Source organism: Nannospalax galili, unplaced genomic scaffold, assembly GCF_000622305.1.
Source record: "Nannospalax galili isolate Female #2095 unplaced genomic scaffold, S.galili_v1.0 scaffold612, whole genome shotgun sequence".
Taxonomy (NCBI): domain Eukaryota; kingdom Metazoa; phylum Chordata; class Mammalia; order Rodentia; family Spalacidae; genus Nannospalax; species Nannospalax galili.
In genome coordinates, this window is record NW_008333388.1 from 1,135,824 (window position 1) to 1,152,856 (window position 17,033).

The following is a 17,033-nucleotide window of genomic DNA, read 5'->3' on the forward strand; positions in this document are numbered from 1 at the left end:
GGTGTTTTTCCTTCTCACACAGTAGCCCTGTTGATGACCGAAGGCTAAATTAAATGAGTGAGACGTAGTCCCCGCTTAAAATCTGGGCAGGGAGTCCAAGGCATACACAGTCAACTGAACAAGGCCTAGAGTGAGATGCTGGAGGACTCTGGCAAGAGTAGCATAGTGATGGGCTCAGGTCATCGAGGCCAAGGAGGGTAGCATCTGTGTGGCATCCTTACAGTAGCTGGCCAGTTTGAGAGACCCTCTAGGGGAAAAGAATACTGTACCCTCTAAGACAGATCTTGAGAAAGCAGGCTTCAGAGAAGCCCATATAAATTTAGCTAGTCCATGACCAGAGAGGGGTATGTACTGTGACATGTCCTGCTTTGAAATATATCTGTTCCAGAAATCTGCATTTTACCATAAATTACTGAGTAATATAAATATCGATATTTATCTTGAAAGATGAGGGACTTGGGCTGGAGTGATGGCTCGGTTGGTAAAAGTAGTTTTCTTAAAAGTGTGAAGACCTGAATTTGATCACCAGAATCTGCAGAAAAAGCCCAGTATAGTGCTTGTAACCCAGGTGCTGGGGAGGTGGAGACAGGAGGGTCCTTGGGGTTTGCTGGCCAGCTAGCCTAGCCTTCAGGAGACATCTAAGGCCCGTGAGAGACCTTGTCTCAACAAAAATAAAGGTGGTGGCACCTGAGAAAGACAGTAACAGTTGTCCTCTGGCCTCCACACACACATATACATATGTGCATATGTTCACATATACATATATCTACAGACACACAAAAAGATGAAGACCTTAAATCTATAACTCCCATTACTCTTACTGTACTTTACAAAAAATTGATAGTAATTGTATACTACCATTAATAATCATTTAAAGTTCCAGTCTGTGATCACAGTCCGTATCTTTCTGTTCCCCCTTCATTTTTAGAATAGACGTAGAAATCTAGAATAGACATTTCTCAACTGTCTACTATTAAGTGTACCCTGAGGCACAGTGTACATAGGAAAGACAAGAGAAAAAAAATCTTTTAGTGATAAGAAGTTTCTCCACCATTCTTCAAAGTTGATTTCTGAGTTTTCCATTTCTGGATCATTCATGCATTGAAATACATTTGATTTGTATCAGCACGTCATAGTTATGATCTTCATTGATGTGCGAGCTTTCTGTCTTTGCCTAATGGGAGCCTCTTCCTGTTGGTTCACAAGTACTTTTGTTTTACTCAGGCTTTATTATGCACACTTGAGGAGTACCACTCTGATGTTATGAAATACATATGTATAGCAAGCTGAGTACTGTAGTGAAACAAGCATACCCATCATCTCAGTAGTGATACACTTCCCCATGGCAAGAGCAGCTAGCAAAATTCCTGAATATAGTGCTTTCCTGCTGCCTACTGGCCCTCATAGTGTATCTTTAGACACCCCTCTTGTCTGCTACTTTGAACCTTTGAACTTCATTTCCCCACCCACTTCCAGGTAACCATTATTTTATTCTCTGTCCCTGTATATTAGCTTTTTGAAAGAATCGACATATAAATGAGAATATGCAGTATTTTTTGGATATCTTTTAGCTTGATGTTCTCAAGTTATATTCAATGGAAGGACCCCCTTTTCAAGACTGAGTAACATTCCTCTGTATATGCACATGTACATTTAACTATCACTGGACCTGTCATTATGGTCATTATGAATAATGCTTCAGTGAACCTGGGAGTGCAGGTTTCCTCATGAAGATTTCATTTCTTTTGACAGAACGTTGCTGGGTCACATGGTAATAATTTTTATTCTGAGAGGCCTTCCATTATTTTCTGTAATAGCCGTCAATGTTTCTTTATCCCCTCCCTAATAGTATCTCTTACCTTTAAAAGAAAGATTTTGTTGGGTTTTTATTTATTTATTTTATGTGTATATGTGTATTGCCTGTGTGCATATAAGTATAGTCATATTGTGCAGTGCCTGCAGAGGACAGAAGAGGGTGTTGGATCCCCTGGAACTGGAATTATGGACAGTAATTATGTGAATGTATGTGTGTCTTTGTATGGGTATGTGCTGGAGTTATAGGAGGTTGTGAGCTCCCCAACATGGTTGCTGGGAATTGAACTCAGGTCCTCTGGAAGAGCAACAAGTGCTCTTGACCTCTGAGCCATCTCTCTAGCCCTCTCTTACCTTTTCTATAATAGCTCTCTTAATAGGTATGCAGCTATTCAGTGGACTTTTGGTTTGCATTTCCCAAAATAATTAGTGATACTGATACCAAGCATCTTTCATATTCATGTTGGATATTGGTCATCTTCTGAGAGATATCTGTTCACAATCCTTTGCCCATTTTTAATTAGGTTATGTTTTTTTCCCAATTATATGAGCGCTATAAATTCTTTTTTTATTATTATTTTTATTTTATGTGTATGAGTGTATTGCCTGTGTGTGTATGAGTGCACCCGTGTCATGCAATGTCGTGGAGGTCAAAAGAGGGCTTCAGATTCCTCTGGAACTGGAGTTAAGGAAGGTTTGGAGCCGCCATATGGATGCTGGGAATCGAACCCGGGTCCTCTGCAAGAGCAGTCTGTGCTCTTAACCGCTGAGCATCTCTCCAGCCCCAAATGCTATAAATCCTTGATACTAACCCTACCACAGACATTGTAAGTGTTTTCTCCCTCTTGCCGTTTCCTTTTCTAGTTCCCTTTCCTGTGCAGGAGCCTTTCATTTGACACATTCCCATTTGTTTATTTTTTACTTTTATAGCTTGAGTTTGGGGTCTGATATTCAAGAAGTCATTGCCAAAGTCAAGGCACTTTTCCATGTGCTTTCTTCTAAGTTTTATATTTTGTGGTTTTCCACTGAGATACTTCTTACTCACTTGGGGTTGGTTTTTGTGTGTACTACAAGATAAGGGTCCAATTTCAATTTTTTGCATATGGAAATCTAGTTTCCCAGAACCATTTATTAGGCAATGCATAGGCAAAACAGTGTGATAGTACAGTAACACACCGGAAGATAGAAATAACACGGTCATCTTGACTGATATGGAAAGAAGCATTTGAGAAGGTCTCACACCCTTTCTTAATGTAACCCTCAGTTTAGGGATAGAAGAGAAGTTTCTTGACATAAAAAGACCATTTATTTACAACAACAACAACAACCCCAACCTGTAGCTAACAAAACAGTCAGTTGGAAGCTTGGAAAGGCTTTTCTCTGACATCTGGAATAGGTGAAGGTGCTGCTCTCTTATACCACATCTGTTCAGCAGTGCTGGAAGTACCGTCATGAGCAGTCACACAAGAGGAAGAAATAAAAGGTCTCCAAATTGGAAAAGAAGAAATAAAATTATCTCTTTGAAGATAACATAAGCCTATATAGAGAAAATATCATAGACTTCACTAAAACATTCTTCAAATTAATAAATGAATTCAGTAAAGTTGCAGAATACAAAATCAATATGCAAAAATCAGTGGTATTTCTATATACCACTGTTTTGGCATGACACCTAATGACACTGAATAGCTTTCTTCCAATCTATGTAGAATTTCACAGGCCCATTCTATACAGTTGTTACCCCGGACCTAGAGCCATCCATTTCTCCAGATGGATTCCTTTTTTGTGGGAAGTGAGGTCTGGAGACCACAGTCTGGGATTAGCGTTGTTCGTTCATTCCTAGGTTGGTCATTGTCCCTTTCTTCTTGTTATTTGACAAGATCTTTTTTAAAAATATTTTATTATTTTCACCTCATGTGTATGAGTGCATTGCCTGCATGTCCATAAGTGTACCTGTGTCATACAATGCCTGCAGAGGTCAGAATAGAGCGCCAGATCCCCCAGAACAAAGTTACAAATGGTTGTTAGCCACTATGTGGATGCTGGGAATTGAACCCTGGCCCTTTCCATGATCAGCCAGTGCTCTTAATCTCTGAGCTATCTCTCTATGCCCTTGACAACAACTTTTGACTACTGTTTCGACTATTGATTTTTTTTTTTAAGTGATAAAACATGACCTACACTCAGACTGCCTGCTCCAATTCAGGTGCTCAGGGACTTAGCCTTACTCATCTTTCATCTTTACTCACTCCCTAGGGTCACGGTAGCACACACTGATTTGCTTATTTTATTCCCCATTGCATGTACAGTAGCATGGAAATAATTGAAATTGTTGTATGCCTGCTGACCCCTGGTTGTTCTCCATTGTTATTTTCATTATCCAGACACTCACTGTTCTGTAGTTTGAAGGTATTGCTGAGTGTTAGTGATCTTGTAGTAGCTCTCAACCTGCTGGCACAGAGCAGCCCTTGGTGCTGTGGTCCTCAGCTGTGGTTGGATTGTCAACGGTCTGTTCGGCATGGCATTTTCTCCTGCATTCCATTTTGGTGGAAGCGTGATTTTCCAGCTAACCCACTTTAATGCTGGGTTGCCTTGGGAAGTGCTCACCTTTCCCCTTAGCTCTCCGCAGCTGGTTGTTCATGATGCCTGGTCCTTCCCTACTGTTTTTCTCTTGCTTTTATGTATAATGTATTACTCTTTGATCAGAGCCTGCCCCTGTGGGCAGAGCAAGGGAAATGTAAGATTTAACGGCAATACTCAATCAAGAGAACTACTCCGTTCATACTGATTTCCTGCTTAGTCTAGATTCTTCTTCAGCAGTTATTGCTGCCCCTCTCTCCCCTCAGAAAGGCCCAGGTTTCCCAAGAGTACAATCCTCAGCGCCATGGGAATGATATGTTGCAGATCACCAGCAGTCCTTCAATGTTCAGAGTGTCCATGGCCTCACCTGTTGCAGGACTGGAACTGTTATCCTGGTGTGTGCTGGCCCTAGAAAGCAAGGCTGAGGTGGGGAGGCTGCATGCACGTGGGAAGCATTGGCTCCCAAGCTGGGGCTTTACGAGCACCCACTGGAGGACCCCTGACAAGACTGCCTTGTGCTACGTGCCCAGGAGCTGGTAGCACTGGGCTGTGAGGGGAAGGGCTTTAAGTGAGGAAAGCCATGCTTCATTCCACCCAGAAAGGAAGTTATGAAAATCCATGTCTGTGACTGCACTTTAACAAGCAGATGCAAAATCTGTATGTCTAAACAGAGGAAAGGACAATTTTGTTTGGGCCAAACTATTTTAAGATAAATGAAAAACTTTCTCTTAGCTCATTGCACACCCCTCCCCACCTTACTCCCCACCACAAGCTCTGGGAGCCCAGGCCCTCTCAGCTCAGCTCAGCTCAGCGCCCGTCATGGTGCTGTCTGCTCTGGAAAGTCGCAGGAAGGACTGATAAGGGCCGAGGACAGAAATCTCGGCTCTTATCTTTCCCTTGCATGCTGCACAGTCCTTTTCCTGTCCTCCGACAAGGGACATAAACGGCCATCTCCTGGCAGCCAGGACTTCAAATGGGGTTGGGTGGCCTTATTCTCGGAGGAGCCAGGGAGGAGAAAGTGGGCTCCTGCTGTCTGCAGAGCTGTTGCACTACTCAAGAGTGAGCAAGACCCTCTAGTACAGGCAGACAGAAGCAGTTGAAGGTGAAGAGGGCGTGCCAGGTGCCCCGGCTGGAGGCCCAGGGCTGCTTTTGTTTGGTAGAGCTTTACCAGGACACAGGTTGGACCTAAAAGGATTAGATTTGTTGACAGTTCAAGGAACTATTTTAAGGGCTTTTGCGAGAATAAGAAACCGACACCCATATGGCCTTGTGTGAGAGCAGAAGGTGCAGTGCCAGCTCCTATGCCTTCTCTCCTCCTGCCAGGAAAGGGGCTGTGACATTTTCTCACAGATTTTCAGTCCATGACATCATAAAATAGAATGACAGGGAGCTGTCCTTTGGCTTAGAGCTAGGGGAAAGGTGTGTGTGCTCTTTGCATGGCTATCAGAGGGTGCATGGGGGGAGCATCAGGTGAAGTGGTCTGCGCATCACTGTCCCTCTCTTCAGGCCGTTCCTCTCTTGAGACCTTCCCTCACCAGTTACCAAGGTTATCACAAAAGACAGTTTGCAACTTCAGGCTCCCCTATGGGGGAGCCCAGGGTTGATGTGTATTACTGTCTTTGGAAGAAATGATTGACATACAGTTCTGAAGGACAGTTATGTGAAGTTCAAAAATTTACAACTTCAAAATTGTATGTATTACATAACATTGAAGACCTGGCTTTAATCTTGGAAACTTGCTAGATTTTGCTGCTGAATGCTGTGAGATAACCTAGGCTATCACACATAGCTGTTTTCTAGTTCTTTTCAATGGTGTTCTAGGAACCTTGGGGCCTTTAGGAGGGGAGGGGAGCAGCGAAGGGCTTGCTACAAGCCCTGCATCAGCCATCTCTGACTCACTGGCTTGTAATTCATTCTTACTAAGCTCAAAATGATTTTGCCTTGCCACATTTACTCTTAATATACATTTTTTAGTTATTTGCTGGATTGATTTCTGCTGTAAAAGGGTCTATGAAAATAGTAACCTTCTGTAAGACTACAAGAATTGAGGAAGGACTTCTGTCTTGTGAACTCCATTATCCTAAATTAACTTACCTCCCTTAAATAATCTTGGCTAACTATGTCCAATAAATGGATATTTTTAACTTTGGAGATTTTGTCCTCTAAAGAATCTAATCTTAATAAAACCTAATGCTTTATATGCTGATTCAAAATACTTTAAAACAATCTAACCTCTTTTTAAACTACTTTGCCTTTTATAAAAACTTGCCCAAATTTGAGTTATCAGGATTCCTGAGTGATTTTTCAATCTTGTGTGGAGGAGAGATGGATGTGTCAGAACTCCCTGGAAGCCTCTGCTTCCGAGATGGGGGCCCTACCATCAACTGTTAGTGGAAGCTATGTCCTGCCTCTGGAGAGCGGGGGAAAGAACCAGTTGACCTAGAATTATAAAATGCAGTCAATTTGGATTATTTTTAGACTTCATTCAAGGAAGTCGGTGCCTATGTCACATTGATCTTTGCTGCTCTGGAGGAGCCTCGTTTATCTTATGGCCAGTGTGGCGAGATGCTGCCACGTGAGTCACTACAGCTTTCCAAGCCTGAGTACTTTAGGGAGACTGGACCTGCTCCTTCATTTCCCCTCTTTTCCTCAGAGGTGCTGTGACTGACTTGTCAGTGATTCTGATGTCACTGACTTGAAAAGTGGTTGCCATAGAGAACCTTCCATTTAAAATATATTTATGTTGACTTAATGAGTGGTAGTTTAAGGAGCTGACTAGGAAAAAGAAACAAAAAAACAAATGCACAGCTTTGTTAACATTGGCATTCATGTGAGGAACTTGGCATTATTTATGTTCCTCAGCAAAGATCAGCAGAAAGCAAGGTCCTATGTGTTTCCACTCCACTATCTCCCAGAAGGGCTCAGTCTGTATGTGAATTCCAAGCAAAGATCTGATGTCTGCTTAGAAAGCACCTCTGCGTGCTCAAGCATCTCTCCTGTTTATGGGCTCAGTTCTGTAAAGTCAGCCTTTTACCATTAGTGTGAGAGTGAGATTGAGGACTTCCAATTCCGTATGTATGCGGCAGTCCTCCTTACCCAAGCCAGTATCTGATGAGGGCCTTCCTGCTGTGTCCTAAACGGGAGGCTTCACACAGTAACAAACCTGTGAGCTCAGGTCTGTCTTACTATTCTAGAAAAGTTACTTATCCTGGCCTGGGTCCCATCCTCACTACCTCATTTAACCACAATTACCCCCCAAGGACTCTGCCTTCAAATACCCTTAACCTGGGAATTTGAGGGTTTAGTTTTCAGCATGTGAACTGGGAGACACATTTCAAGTTTTACCACCATAGAAAGAGAAACCTTATGAATAAAGGGTGTGCGTATGTGTGTGTGTGTGCACGTGCTTGAAAAACATCTGATGTTTCCAAAAGTCTGTACAGTGCTCACAAAAGCAGATCATATTTTATAATAAATTTATTCACTCAGCAAACATTTACTTAGCACTTCTTGTGAGTACGTGTATAACTAGAGAGAAATTCAAAATGTTATGGTCCACTTGAAATTAATGCAGTTTTCGGTCACTTGAAATTAATGTAATTTTCACGTCTTGAAGTATTTTTATTTCCCTCACCCAGCTGCTTAGAAATGTAAAAAATAAATCTCAGCTTGGAGGGCAAACATGGTAGGCCCACAGCCGTACCTTGTAGAGAGACTCCTGGAATCCTGTGGAGAGGGCTTCTTACATGTGACGTGAGCTACACACCTCTTGCACACATGTTCATACAATTCTTGTATGTGTTTCTCGGTTGAGTTGTGGCATAATTTGCATTCTGTTATGGCTATCATTTCTTCATTGCTTCAGATCAAAACTTCTCTTCAGTCGGTAGGCTTTATATAGGTGGCTTTGATTCCTATGTCCTTGCTAATGCTGGAAGTGATTGTGTCTCCCAGGCAGATTCCTAAAGCTAGTTATTACTGAGACTGCGTGTTTAGCCTAATTCCAAATGTGAGTGATGGATGTCTCAAAAAAAAAAAAAGTATAGGATTTTACAGTTGAATAAACTTTTTGTGAGTGCAAAAGTAGCTCTTGTCAGTAAATCACTGCATGTTTTCAGTTATATGGAAACCAGAGAGGAAATGAATGAAACCACAAAGGTGCCTGGGAAGCACGATGCCCGCTTTTAGCCTCTGCCTCTCCCACCCCTTGGTGGTAGGCCCATCGTGTGACTCCCTGGAACCAGGTGCTTTCCCAGGTTGTCTTCAGACTAAGGTGAGGTAGGCTATACCCCACAGTCTGCGGCCAGGGGCTCTAGGGAAATTTCCTCTGTTGTTTGACCTCTCCAAAGAGCTGTCCCTCAGTAGTCCTGGGCCCAAGACTCCTTTGCTATCTACTCTGGCAAGAACAGGTAGACCATTGACATGTCCAGCTATTTTAACAGAATGTGACAGTTCCTCTATCACCTTGCTTTTTTTTCCAATTGACTTTTCCCCTGGAAGGTGACTGTAGTAACATTGAATAACACTGAGCTCATTTGACTAAAGTCACATGTATTGCTAAGTGTCGTAGTAATGGGGGGGTCACAACAAACAGAACTCGTGTATCTTGCAGTCGTTAGAGAAGCAGGTTTCAATGAGAAAGGGATGGTTTCCTGTGGATGGGAAGATTATGAAACTGCAAATGTTGCTTCTCTGTGCTGCTGACCTTACACACCCTCAATAACATCAGATCTGCCTAACAGTGCTGACCAGGAGAAAGCAAGTGTGAGGTTCAGTGGCTGGTAACAGGAGTGGTCCCCTCCCCCCATTTAGTCAGGTTGACAGTCATCATGTCTTTGTTCCTCATTAGAGAGTGCACAAGTGGAATAGAAACATTCCTGCCCTTAGGGAACTATTTCCTTAGGAAGATGTTTGCAGAGCAGATTATCCCAAAACAGAAAATAAAAGCAGCCAGTTGCTAGTCATAGGTAGTAAATAGGAGGAATTCAGTCATCATTCCACAAGGGATCAGTCAGGCTTGTTGAAAGAAGCAGTCTTAACGCTTGCTTCTCAAGGAAGTTGTAGTACCGACTCATTGCTACAGCAAAATACCTGACAAAAGCAGCTTAAGGAAGTAATGTTATTTTGGCTCACAATTCTGAGGGACCCAGTCCATCATGCCAAGGAAGGATTGGTGGCAGGAACAGGACGCAGCTGGTCATGCTGTGTCCACAGTCAGGAAGCAGAGAGTGATGAACACTGGTGCTCAGCTCACCTCCTTTTTATTCAATTCAGGACTCCAGTCCATGGGATGGTGCTGCTCACAGTTAGGGTGGTCTTTCCCACCTCAGTTAACCTAGTCTAGAGAATCCCTCACAGACACATGTAGAAGTTTATTTCTATGGTGATTCTAAGTTGCATCAAGTTGACAGGCAAGATTAGCCATCACAGAAGTGATGCCTGTGACTGTGGAGGAGGAATGTAGAGGGAGGCGCTAAGTTTTAGGAGGACAGAGCCCATTTCTGGGCCCTGGAAGGGAATAAGTGAGTCAGTTCATTATGCCTTTCCATCGGGGAAGGTATGAACCCATATGACACACAGGATCTCAGCATGGCCTTAATCCTGACAGGAGTCACTTGGTATCTGATTTCTTTCTAATATGAGTGGGTACAGTTTCTGCCTGCCAGTGATCAGTCCATTAAGACCTTATTTGGGTTTGTCAGAACTGCCCTGCTGAAGAATTTGGAAAATGTGTAGATGTTCTATTTCTATAGACTACTCACTTGCCAAAGCGCTCTTAACTTTCCATAGACTAATCCAGCACACGCTGGTGTCAGACAAGCTGTTGTGGAAACGAGCATTGGTTCACCACAGGCAATAGCAGCAGAGCTAATAACCCGGTTGCTAAATCCATTACTCTTGACCTCTGAGTATCTGTTTTCCAGTGAGAAAAGTTCATTGAAGGATTACTGTTGTCCCTGACCTCTGTCTTAATGTGGAAGTCACAAAGTTTCCATTCTCCTTTCACTCAGAATGAGCAGGCATGTATGAGAAGGACTGGTAAGCTGGAAGGTCTGCCTCTGATAACCATCCCTGCACAGGGATGCCTGTTGAGTGCTCACATACTCCCAACTTCCCTCCCCACCTGCTCACTTTCTCTGCCCACAAAGAGGCTGACAGCATTCTTCTGAGAGCAATAAGGAGCAGTGTCTCTGGGCATTTCCTGGTAGTCCATCTCAGCATACGTGTTTGAATGGTGCAAGAGCATAATTCCCGATAGCCCAGAACAGCTTCTGCAGAACTCCTGAGCCTCCAAGCCTCCAGACAGGGTCCCTAAAAGAAGCAAAGACCAAACTCCCCAGGATGTAGACACCAGCAACAAGTTGGTGTGCGTACTTCCAAGGGTCCTGGGCCCAGGATGTGGTATATGTAGTTTCCTCCTTACAGAGCTGCCTGCAGGGTCATCTTTCCTTTGCATTATTGTCCTTTCTTTGGGTATTGTTAATTCCAAATTGCCAAGGATCTTAACCATTAAGATCCTCCTGCTCCAGTGACACATACTACGTATCTAGGAAGTTCTCGAGTCTCCCTGCTGCTGATGAGGAAACCAAGTCAAAGACCTGGTGTGGTGATGTGGGGTAACCAACTTGGGTACGCCCAAGTGGAGAATGGACTTGAGTTTTACTTCCTAAGATAGACTTTAGGGGCTGGTGAGATGATTTGGTGAGTAAAGGGACTTGCCATACAAGCCTGGCAACCTGAGTTCAGTCCCCAGAACCCAAGTAAAGATGGGAGGAGAGAACAGACTCCACAGAGTTGTCCTCTGACCTCCTATCTGCTGTAGTATATGTACATACATGCCATAGGCACATGTGCCCACACACAGTAATAATAAACTTTTTTAAAAATTTAAAACACATAGACTTTAGCCAAACATAGTGTCACATACCTATAATTTTAGCACTCAGGCAGCTGGAAGGAGGATTCTGAGTTGAAGGCCAGCCTGGGCTACACAGCACATTTGAGGCCAGCCTAGGCAAGACCCAGTCTCAAATGAGTTTTTGCCAAGGAAATTTATATGCTAATTTAACAAATTACTAAATTCTTAAGCCTGCCTTCAGGACATTGTTTTATTTATATGAATTGCAAACTAGATATACAGGTTTTCTTTTTCTTTTTAAAAACTAGAATCTATTCTACCCTCAGGATTGAGCTTTGGACGTTTGTCCCTAGATAATAGAACTGATAGATACATTTTCATGTTGAGACCCTCTGAAAAGAAAAAGGGACATGTCTTTAATGCAGGTGCTTAGTCAGGGGGCCGAGGTGGGAAGCAAGAACTTTGCATCCTGCAGTGTGGCATCGGATCCCAGTCCTGCCATTTCCCAGCTTTGAGACCTGCAGATGAGGTACCCTGAACCTCACCTTGTGCCCGTGTACATGTGAGAGAGTGTCTTCTCCTTGCCACCATGAGCTGCATTCTAAGTGTTGGCACACTGATGGTATCTGCCTTCTTCAGCCAGCCAGGTATAGGCACTTTGGCTAGTGTTTTCTTCTGTGGCTGAGTGTAACAATCCCACAGTGCTTTTCTGTCTTTAAATTCTCAAGACTGTAGAGTAGGAAGCAAGTCCTCCCAAGTTAGCGATTCTGACCCATAGCACATTATGGATTGGGTAGACATTTGGCCCTAGTCATCCTTGGGAGAAACTAGTCATTAGGTTTTATTGACTACTATGCACTTAGCAACTCTAAACAAAGTGAGGGGACCTGAGGCTTCCCGGGAACAGCCAGGGTTGACTCAGGAAACTGCTTCAAGCTGTGTTTCCAAAAGAAGAGCCACTTCAAAAATATATAGAAAATGTCAGGAGTCTGCCTTGACCTCTATGCATCTCTTACTGATGAATGAAAAGGAAGTTAAAACAATTTAGGGAGAGTGTTAATTCTGATCACTCCCCATCCTCCCCCTCCCCTCACTGGACCCTCTCGCCCACTGGACCCTGTCTTTGAAAAGCTCCCTTGTCGTGGGTGTGCTACTTGAAATTACAAATTTGAAGTTACAAACGGCATGTCTTTGCCAGGAACTCGGCCAAATGAGGGTGGCCTGTTACTGTGCAGAAAGCTGGGACACAGACTTCTCACCCCTCTCCTTCCCTGAGCCCAGGAGAAAGCCTGCATCTCTCTCTCTGTTTGTCGTCACTGACTACTAGTAAAACCCAGGGCATTAGAGCACTGCCTTGGGAACCTCACACTGAGACTCAGGGTGCTAGTTCACTCATTCCAGAAGCCCAGCTTTCCCCATTGCAGCTTCTCAGTGTTGTGAGCATTTCCCTCCACAGTCTACTCTTTGAGAATAAAGCTGTAGGGATGCACAGGATCAGCATGGATTTTCAAGTCATGATCCCATTAAAAGGGAACCTTCAGAAGTAGCCATGTGAATCTAGAGCTCCAGCTGTTTATCTCCTTTCTTAGAAGACAAAGTATTGGGATGATTTTCTAAGACTGGGGGTAAAATGGATTCTTTTTCTAGCAGATAGTCACTCAGTCTTTGGTTTCCATTGTGTCTGCACAGAGTCAGCTCCTTACACTGCGTTCTTCTCCATACTGTACAGTATCTGTCTCTTTCAGCTCTGCTGACTGCCAATGTTGGGCTTGCACTTTAGCCTCTGAGGTGGCGAACACATTTGATTTTGTTTTATGGATACACTAAGCTATATTGTTACCACTTCTCTGCCTTGACCTGAATGTCAGGGTGAGAATTTTCTGTGAACCTCCTGGCTATGCTCAGGCCTTTGTCAGACCTCTCCTGTCTATACCGATCACCTGCCAACCCTTGTGTCTTCACAGATCAGCAAGCCTCAGCCCACAAAAGGACATTAGAAGTCACCTCACCTTCACCCATCTATTTTATTTGATTAGTAGCTGAGACACGACCCCCCCCCCCGAGAAATCTTTTTAAGAAAGATCTTCTGAACCTTTGAGCTCAAGTCAAATGTTAGGCAAAATTATTAATTAGCTATTCCTTCCCTGGTAATATTTTATATGGAACCAGAAGCTTCCAAGTTATTTATAAATTAATTTTATTAGTTTTTAAAATATCACTAGCAAACTGGACATTCTTAGAGTTTGAGAATGACAGTCATATTTAAATATTATGGATTTTCTTTGAGATTGTCCTGTGTGTTTAATGGAAATGTAAGAAGATAGAAATTATTTCTATTCCAGTACTTAACACTTTTTTGCTTTGAAATTGAGACAGGTGTGAAAGTATTCATTTTCATCTAAAAGTCTGTTTTTTATGTGGTGCCATACCAAGAGTACAGAGCCAGAGTTACAGTCTGTAGTAAAACTGGTTTCTGGTTGCCAGTGTGTAGAATGGGAACCCTGAGCCTGGCTCCCTCGGGGTTCACACTGCCAGCCCTATTGCTCCTTCTTCCCATGACTTTTTAAAACATAGCCATCCCTGGAGTGAGGAAGGCAATTGGACAACTTTCCCAACAGGCTGTTTGACCCACTTTCCCAGGTGTGAGGAAAGCGAATGCTCATACCTGGCACTTGTCTCTTTGCCCTGCAGTGTGTGTGGTGGTCTGGGTGCAGGGTTTTCAGCTCCTTAACTGCCATAGGCACTACTTAGGAGCATGCTTATTTTCTGGAGATTAGAGAGACCCACTGGATTCAATAAGTGACTCAAAAATGGTCTTGTATTTCCTAATGACTGAGCGTGATTAATTCTAGCAGTCAGTTCCTGTTATTAAACTCTGTTGAAAACAGGAATTCTGGAGGTAATAAGTAAATGAGCAAGGTCCAGAACCATAGGCTGTGACTTGAACAGGGTCCTTAACTCACAAGGGCACTGAAGAAGAGTGGCCCACACCCGGGAGGCAGCCATCAATGAGACCTCTGTTACATTAGTGGGCCATCTTCCCAGTGCCCATGTCCCTGCATGGCTGTGGGCGTGTGCCCTTACATGGGAGGCAAGATCTTTCTTGTCCATCAGCCTGGCATTGGCAAGCATCAAGAGCCTTAAGAAGGTGTTTCATTCTGTCATGCAGAATTCCAGCACTCACCATTTGAGAAAGACAGAATGACCAGGTTTTTTATTCCACAGACAGCTTTACTTCTCTTAAAATTACCTGATGAGATACCAGCAAAATTTGTATGTTAACAGATAGGGTGCGTGCATGCATGCGTGCATGTGTGTGTACGTGTGTGTGTGTGTGTGTGTTGCTATGTGGGTGCATGTGTGTGTATGCATGTGTGCGTGTATGTGGAGACCAGATGTCAGCGTTGGGTATCTTCCTCAGTAGCTCTCCACATTCATTATCTTTTGGAAGCAGGATCTCTCATTGAACCTCACTGACTCCACAAGGCTGGCTGGCCAGCCAAAAGCCTCCAGGAATCAGCCTGTTTCCACCTCCCCAGTGCTGGAATCGCAGATGCACTCCATAGCATCCAGCTCTTAAAATGGGTTTGGGGATTGAACTAAAGTCCTCATGCTTGCTAGCAAGCACTTACCAACTAAGCCATTTCCTGAGCCCCCTTAGACATCATTTAAACTTCTTCCTTGACTTTGGTTGACTTATCTCACACGTTCAGCATTTTATTTTTGAAATTTCAAAATTGACTACGTGACTGTTTTTTAGTCCAGGGGCTGAAAAAAGTATGGCCGGTAGTAATTTGATAAGCTGATGCCAGTACCTCTGGTGAGAGCTGTGAGAGGCAGTGGCCACTCAAGGCCAAGTTTTTCCTCAATAGAATATTAATTCCGCAGGAATTTCAAATAGGGAAATAATTTTTATTCCAGTGAACTAGTTTTTGAGGGCCATTATGTCAAGAAAATCCAGGGTCCGTTTGAGCATTAAGAACTATGTGCACCCTGTATACATGGCATCTGAGTTTCTAGATTAATACGTAAGGACCTGTGCTCTCTCCATAGTGGAGGTGAAGCTGAAGTCAGTGTCTAATACCATCACAAAGCTCCAGAACTTGCATGTCCTCGTTGCTGTGGGAGACTGGGTTTAACCCCATTCATAGCATCATTTCTAAAGAAATGCTGCCTCAGAAGTCAGCAAGGTGGCTTGCCAGGTAACTTCCTAGGGTAGTGTCTCTTGCCCTCCACCCCATATGGTACTCAATCAGTGTGGCCACCTTTTCTGGGCGCTCAGGCCTAGCAGAGGGAGAAGGAGACAGGCAGTAGGCTCAACCCCATTTCCTGGCCAGATGCTGGCATGAATGGCTCCTGCTGGCTGCTGTATGGGATGAACGATTGATGCCTAACTGCTTCTCCCTCTTCCCCCCAGGATGACTGTAGTCCCTCTGCTGTGAATGAGCCTGAGACCTCCACGACCACAACCAGTGCCTTCACCATCCAGGAATACTTTGCCAAGCGGATGGCTCAGCTAAAGAGCAAACCACAGGCCCCAGCAGCAGGGCCTGACCTTTCAGAGACCCTGGTGGAGTGGGAAAAGGGAAAGAAAAAAACCAAAGAGGCAGCAGGTATAGATATGGAGAACTGCCCCCAATCCAAGGCCAAGCAGCCTAAAAAGAAAAAGCAGGAGGAAGTGGAGAACCAGGGACCTGCAGCCAAGAAGAGAGACCGAGCTGAGCAGCAGCCCCAAGGCCCCAGTGAAAACCAGTGTTCTGATGCTTCTGCTGAGACTGAGCGGGATTACGCACCCGACAGTCAGGATGGTGCCCTGAAGCCCAAGAAGAAGGAGGCAAAGAAAAAGCTGCAGAAGCCAGGAGAGGTAGCAGCAGACACCGCTCTAGACGGAGCACCTGTGAAGACGAAGAAGACGAAGAAGAAGAAAGCCTCCAGGTGAATTCCTGCCAGCTGGGTCCAACCACTCAGCTGTCAGGGTGCCGCGGGGCAAATGCTCTGACCTAAAGTCAGCAGAGGGAGCCCCACGCAGCTAGGGCTCATCTTTTGCCGCGTCTCACCTGCTCGTCACATTTTCCCCAAGTCCCCTTCCCCAGAGAACTGATTTGAATAGTCCAGATCATGCTTTTATAAACAAATTCTCTTTTAAACTCCAAACTGTTCACATGAGCGTTTATTCATATTCATACAATTACACACAGTCATATATTGTGTATGTCTGTTGTGTGTGTGCACATGCATGTGTATGCATGGAAGTCTTGCTCTGTGTTTGCTCTGGTTTCCTTCAGTAACAATGACTTTTGCTTCCTTCTGAAGGACTTAGTCTAATTAAGGGATTAAGAGCATTCGTTTGGATTCAGATAGTTCCTTTTGTTCCACAGCCAGCCATACATTTCTGCCAAGTGGGAATTACATGAACGCATTCCCAAAGGAGAGGCTTTGTTGTCTTGTGCTTCAGTTTTGGTGGGGCCACTGTTCCTTTTTCTGTTGAGCACTGGCATCTGGGTATCTGAGTCTCCCCTCGATGAGAACACTGACTGATGAGTGTATCTTCGGCTCTCAGTCACCTGGGGTTCCTGCACTGAGTGAAGAGTCAGACATATTTCTGTCTCATGTTCCTTGAGAACGAATTTCCTGTGTTGGGCTTGCCAGGAGGTCCCAGAATGACCAGAAATCCCAGAAAAGTCAAAGGACCAAGACTAAGGGCCATGAAACCGATGTCCCCTCACTGGGGACTGCCTTGTGAAAGCTCTTGGAAGTCTAGATGTTGATGAGCACTATAAGA

The 17,033-nt window shown here is 44.1% G+C and overlaps 1 protein-coding gene across 2 annotated transcripts in view; it reads left to right on the plus strand.

Annotated features, from left to right (window-relative positions):
- Pinx1 (PIN2 (TERF1) interacting telomerase inhibitor 1) overlaps nucleotides 1–16,422 on the plus strand; it is a 67,288-nt gene extending 50,866 nt beyond the window's left edge. For both annotated transcript variants that reach the window (XM_008828095.3, XM_008828096.3), the window contains one exon: nucleotides 15,669–16,422. In XM_008828095.3, the coding sequence (XP_008826317.1) occupies nucleotides 15,669–16,190 (522 nt within the window). In that variant the 3' untranslated portion in view covers nucleotides 16,191–16,422. The remainder of the gene's footprint in view (nucleotides 1–15,668) is intronic.
- Nucleotides 16,423–17,033: the final 611 nt, after the last annotated feature.